Genomic DNA, 6557 nt, shown 5'->3' with positions numbered 1-6557 from the left:
ATCCTTCTTCTGCATACAAGAAACACATCTCAACCTCAAAGACAGACATTGTCTCAGAGTAAAGGGTTGGAAAAAAAAATAAACCAATGGATCTAAGAAACAAGTGGGTATAGGTATCCTAATATCTAACAAAATAGACTTCAAGCTTAAATCAGTGAAAGGAGACAAGGAATATCATTTTATATTAGTAACAGGAAACATCCATCAAGAGGAAATCTCAATACTGAACATCTATGCCCCAAATACAAGGGCACCCTCATATGTCAAAGAAATACTTCTAAAGCTTAAATCATACATTAAACCACACACACTTCAACACTCCCCCTCTCACCACTGGATAGGTCAATCAGACAAAAAATGAACAGAGAAATAAGGAAACTAACAGATGTTATGACTCAAATGGACTTAATAGACATCTATAGAATATTCCATCCAAACAGAAAAGAATATACCTTCTTCTCAGCACCTCATGGAACCTTCTCAAAAATTGACCACATACTTGGTAACAAAACAAACCTCAACAAATACAAAAAAATTGGAATAACCCAATGTACCTTACCAGAACATCATGGTATAAAACTAGAAGTCAACAGCAATACTAGTTCCAGAAAGCCCACAAACACATGGAAATTAAAAAATGCTCACCTGAATCATCAATGGGTCAAGGAAGAAATAAAGGGAGAAATTAAAGACTTCCTAAAATTCAATGAAAATGACCAAACAACATACCCAAATTTATGGGACACAATGAAAGCAGTGTTAAGAGGAAAGTTCATAGCACTAAACACCTACATAAAGAAGCTGGAAAACTCCCATACTGGTAAATTAACAGAACATATGAAAACTTTAGAACAAAGAGAAGCAAACTCACCTAAGAGAACTAGACTGAAGGAAATAAAGTGAAAGCTGAAATCAACAAAGTAGAAACAAAGAAAACAATACAATGAATCAGTGAGACAAAGAGTTGGTTCTTCCAGAAAAATCAACAAAATAGACAAACTTTTATCCAAACTAACCAAAAGGCAGAAAGAGAATATCCAAATTAAAAAAATCAGAAATGAAAAGGGGGACATAGCAACAGGCACGGAAATACAGAGAATCATCAGGTCATATTTCAAAAACCTGTACTCCAAAAAATTGGAAAACTTAAAGGAAAGGACAACTTTCTGGATAAATATCACTTACCAAAATTAAATCAAGACTAGATAAGCAAATTAAACAGACCTATAACTGGCTGAAGAAATAGAAACAGTCATCAAAAGTCTCCCAACCAAAAAAAAAAAAAAAGCCCAGGACCAGATAGATGGTTTCAGCTCAGAATTCTACAAGACTTTCAAAGAACTAATACTAATACTCCTCAAATTATTCCACACAATAGAAACAGAAGGAACATTGCCAAACTCCTTTTTTTTTTTGAGGCTACAATCACCCTGACACCCAAACCACAGAAAGACATTACTAAGAAAGAGAATTACAGACCAATCTCACTCATGAACATTGATGCAAAAATAATAAATAAAATACTGGCAAATTGAGTCCAAGAACACATCAGAACCATCATCCATCATGATCAAGTCAGCTTCATCCCAGAGATGCAGGGATGGTTCAACATATGAAAATCTGTCAACATAATCCACCATATAAACAAACTGAAAAATAAAAACCACATGATCATCTCATTAGATGCCGAAAAAGTTTTCAACAAAATACAACATACCTTCATGATAAAGGTCTTGGAGAGAGCAGGGATACAAGGAACATACCTAAACATAATAAAGGCAATAATACAGTAAGCCAACAGCTAACATCAAACTAAATGGAGAGAAACTCCTAGCGATTCCACTGAAATCAGGAACAACACAAGGTTGTCCACTCTCTCTATATCTATTCAATATAGTTCTTGAGGTCTTACCTAGAGCAATAAGACACCAAAAGGAGATCAAGTGGATACAAATAAAAAAAGAAGAAGTCAACTCTCACTGTTTGCTGATGATATGATAGTTTACATAAGCGACCCCAAAAAGTCTACCAAAGAACTTCTACAACTCATAAACACTTTCAGCAATGTAGTAGGATACAAGATTAACTCAAAAACATCAGTAGCCCTCTTGTACACAGATGATAAAAGGGCTGGGAGAAGAACTCAGAGAACCAACACCCCTCACAATAGCCACAAATAGCATACAATATCTCGGAATAACTAACCAAAAAGTGGAAGACTTGTATGACAAGAACATTAAATGTTTGAAGAAAGAAATTGAAGGAGACACCAGACCTCAACATAAAGCCAGCCACACTAAACCTTATAGAAGAGAAAGTGGGAAATACACTTGAACACATTGGCACTGGAGACTACCTCCTAAATATAACCCCAGCAGCACAGACACTGAGAGAAACAATTAATAAATGAGACCTCCTGAAACTGAAAAGCTTCTGTAAGCAAAGGACATGGTCAAAAAGACAAAATGACAGCCTAGAGAATAGGGAAAAATCTTCACTAACCTCACATCAGAGGTCTGATCTCCAAAATATACAAAGAACTCAAGAAATTGGTCATCAAAAGAACACATAATCCAATAAAAAATGGACTATAGACATACATAAACAGAGAACTCTCAACAGAGGAATCTAAAATGGCTGAAAGACACTTAAGGAAATGTTCAACATCCCTCGTCATCAGAGAAATACAAATCAAAATAACTCTGAGATTCCATCTTACACCTGTAAGAATGGCCAAGATCAAAAACACTGATGACAACTTATGGTGATGAGGTTGTGGGGAAAAGGGAACACGTCTGCATTGCTGGTGGGAATGCAAGCTGGTACAGCCCCTTTGGATGTCAGTGTTGCAATTTCCCAGAAAATTAGGAAACAACCTTCCTCAAGATCCAGTAATACCACTTTTGGGTATATATCCAAAGGATGCTCAATCAAGTCACAAGGACATGTGCTCAACTATATTCATAGCAGCTTTGTTTGTCATAGTCAGAACCTGGAAACAACCTAAATGCCCCTTGACCGAAGAATGGGTAAGGAAAATGTGGTACATTTGCACAATGGAGTACTACACAGCAGAAAAAAATAACAACAGCTTGAATTTTGCAGGCAAACGTATGGAGCTAGAAAGCATTATTGAGTGAGGTAACCCAGACACAGAAAGACAAGTTATCACATGTACTCACTTATAGGTGGTTTTTAAACATAAAGCAAAGAAAGCCAGCCTACAAACCCCAATCCTACAGAGAATTTAGACAACCATGAGGACACTAAGAGAGACTTACATAAGACTCATTCTACATGGGAAGTAGGAAGTAGATAAAGACAAGATCTCCTGAGTAAATTGGGAGCATGGGGACCTTGGGGAAGGATTGAAGGGGTGAGGGGAGAGGCAGGGAGAGTAGGAGAGAAAAATGTAGAGCTCAATAAAAATCATTAAAAAAAGGGGGAAAAGAAAAAAAAAGAATTGTTCGTGCTTGTGGGAGTGGCTTTTTAATTTCTTCACATGCTTAAAAAATATATTTACTCACCTAAAAAACCCAAAAATGTAAAGGGTAAAATAAAATGATGTTGTAAAAAAGAAAAAAGTTAAACATTTCTGTCAAAAAATATTAAATGGGTCAATGCAGCTGATGAACTTTCCATGAAAGAGAGTTACGAACGAAACAGCCTACTACATAAAGTCTATGATTATAAAAAACATGACAAAGATTAATGAGCCAACACAGTAATCAACATTAAACAAAGGAGGCGGGAAAGCAAGAAGCACCATCTCAAACATCTCTTGTCACCATTACAAATGCACAAATGAACAAGGATTCTAGGCAAAGGAAGACAAATTTGGTCACAAATGAAAACATTATTGTTTCCTATACTAGGTACTGAAGGAAATTATTTTTTAATCTCATTTCATTGTAATCTTTGTATCAATAGATCCTTGAAATAGTTTCAAAATGCAAGTCAATTCCTTTTGCTAATTCTTTCCAGAAAGATGGGGCTAAATTACAGTAGGAAGATGTCTCATAGAAATATGTGTTAAGCGGCTGAGGGATTCACTGAGAGTAATAGCCTAGGAAGAGGGAGAGATTTAATGGAAGCCTAAGCCCTTTTCACTACTACAAAGGTACTTTTGGTTAGATACAGCACGTATTGACAGCAATAGGATGGAAGTACACAGCAGCACAGAAGCATGGAATGTTTTAGAGGGAAGAGGAGCTATTTGGCAGAAGTTTGTCTTGTTGCCATTTATCTGATGAGACATGTGTAGACTCTTCATTTCAATCACCAATGACTCTGTATAAACCATGGCCTATATATCTTAATATTTTGCTTTTGAAGTAGGTTTCTCTTCTATGAAATTCACTAAAAAGAAAAATATTAAGTCCCTCTGTTCTTGTTCAAAGCAATCTATTCCCATCACAGGAGGAACCTTTTGAGTAAGCATAGTATTTTGAAAATTAATTCTGAAATTAACACTGGCAGTATAGAATGATGGGAAGAGGGCAAATTTTGTTATTACTTTTTTTGGCTTTCCAAGACAGAGTTTCTCTGTCTAACAGCCCTGGGTGTCTTGAAACTCGCTTTGTAGAATTGGCTGGCCTTGATCTGCCTTCTCCAGAGTGCTGGGTATGTCACCACCACCTGGTAAGGGCAGATTTTGGATTTAAAGATTTTAATTTTTAAGTCAAAAGAGAACACCAGATCATTCTCAGAGGTATGAGTATGTACTTACCGTATCCCATTGAGAAAACTCCTGTGCTTCCATTTCTTTACCTGTAAAACTGAGGCACTGCCACCTACCTTAACAAGGTTGTCCACGGAAACGAAGTGACTGAGTATTTTCAGTATATATTCAGTTTCCTTTTTTCTATTGTCTGTTGTTTTGAACTGAACTACTATACTTTCTCTTCCTTCAGACTCCAATAATATGAGGAAAGAATGCAAAGATTCTGGAAGGGCTGCTGCTCTTATATATACAGTGTTTTTGCCACAGTGCAGGAAACACTGCAACTATGCTTTATAGACCTCTGCTTTACTCCCAGTTTTCTACAGGGATTATATCTTGACATCTACAGTCCTGGTCATATACTATATTCTCACTAGTAAATCTTCTTACAAAGTCAACAGCTACTCACAGATTGAGAACATGCCAGTGGATTTGTCAGACTGTCAGGAAACAAAGGATGCATTTGCTGTATCACCAATTCCTGTAGAGCTAGGCTCTGAATATCCCCTATGGAAAGTCTGGACCAATAGAAGTTTTGTTGACCATTGAAACATTCTACATCTGCAATGTCCAGTCTGATCTTCATTAGCACGTGTGGCTACTAAACACTTGAAATGCAATTATTGTTCCCAGGAAATAAGACCGTTAGGCGTTACTTAATTTAAACTTGATTTTAATGAACTTAATCTTTAAATTGCCACTGGTGGTTAGTGGCTGAATATGAGACAGTGCAGATATAGAACATTTCCATGTTCAGTATATATACAACAGATATTTAATATTTAACCTTGTCCTCTTTCCATGGGCACTGGTCCACCTCCTTGCATTCCCACTTGGGCTTGCATGACTCCTAGAAAATAAAGGGCAAGGAAAAACATATTTGGTCTGTAGAAAAAAACAATAGTGGCTTAGTTTACAAATGTCATTTTTTCCCACAAAGGAGAAGCATATGATGGAAGATGATAACTATCATCCATCCATGCAGAGAAACAGAAGATGAAATCTATCAAGACATCATACTTCAGTGACAAATGAGCTCAGAAGGAATATTTCATCTCAATTACCAAAATTGTGGCAGAAAGCCCTTTAATGGAGAAAAACAATGCCTATTACCCACAAGCCTCCTCTCATGGGAGGCAGTATCACTCTTAGGGTATTTTATAAATGTGTGGCTATATCATTTAGTTCTGACAAAGCTCTTTAGGGGCATGGTTAACCCTGAATGAGATAGTACCAGGGATACTAGGTGGCCTACAAAGTATGAGGAAATCGAAAACCTTTCAAATGACTCACTGAACATTCATACAAAGGAAAACCTATCTGTTGCCATCTTAACCTAGAATCTGAATCTGTTTTATTTGTAAACATAAGTTATATGTACTGTTTTAGTATATATACACTGACTTTTTTTTTCTTTTCTTTCCTTTTTTTTTTTTGGTTTTTCGAGACAGGGTTTCTCTGTGGCTTTGGAGCCTGTCCTGGATCTAGCTCTGTAGACCAGGCTGGTCCCGAACTCACAGAGATCCTCCTGCCTCTGCCTCCCGAGTGCTGGGATTAAAGGCGTGCGCCACCACCGCCCGGCTCAGGCCTGACTTTTTTAGAAATGTAATTTCTTAGTAAATTATGGAGACTGCAATTAGTAGCATGATACCTCACTATTTAGGAAAACCACATCAATAGTCCTTGTGGTATCTGAATTACCAAAGCAAACATTACTATAACAAAGAGTAATCAATGTACCACAAATCCTTGTCTGAGCCGGGCAGTGGTGGCGCATGCCTTTAATCCCAGCACTTGGGAGGCAGAGGCAGGCAGATCTCTGTGAGTTCCAGAC

At 37.1% G+C, this 6557-nt stretch overlaps 1 protein-coding gene across 4 annotated transcripts in view; it reads right to left on the bottom strand.

Annotated features, from left to right (window-relative positions):
- Positions 1-6557, bottom strand: part of Cstf2 (cleavage stimulation factor subunit 2) — a 34688-nt gene that overhangs the window by 18561 nt on the left and 9570 nt on the right. For all 4 annotated transcript variants that reach the window (XM_026784917.1, XM_005358676.3, XM_005358677.2 and 1 more), the window contains exon 8: positions 5511-5573. In XM_026784917.1, coding sequence (XP_026640718.1) covers positions 5511-5573 — 63 coding nt within the window. The remainder of the gene's footprint in view (positions 1-5510; positions 5574-6557) is intronic.

Source organism: Microtus ochrogaster, chromosome X (assembly GCF_000317375.1).
Source record: "Microtus ochrogaster isolate Prairie Vole_2 chromosome X, MicOch1.0, whole genome shotgun sequence".
NCBI lineage: Eukaryota > Metazoa > Chordata > Mammalia > Rodentia > Cricetidae > Microtus > Microtus ochrogaster.
The sequence above is the reverse complement of the archived record's forward strand: the minus strand, read 5'-3'. Positions and strand labels throughout refer to the sequence as shown.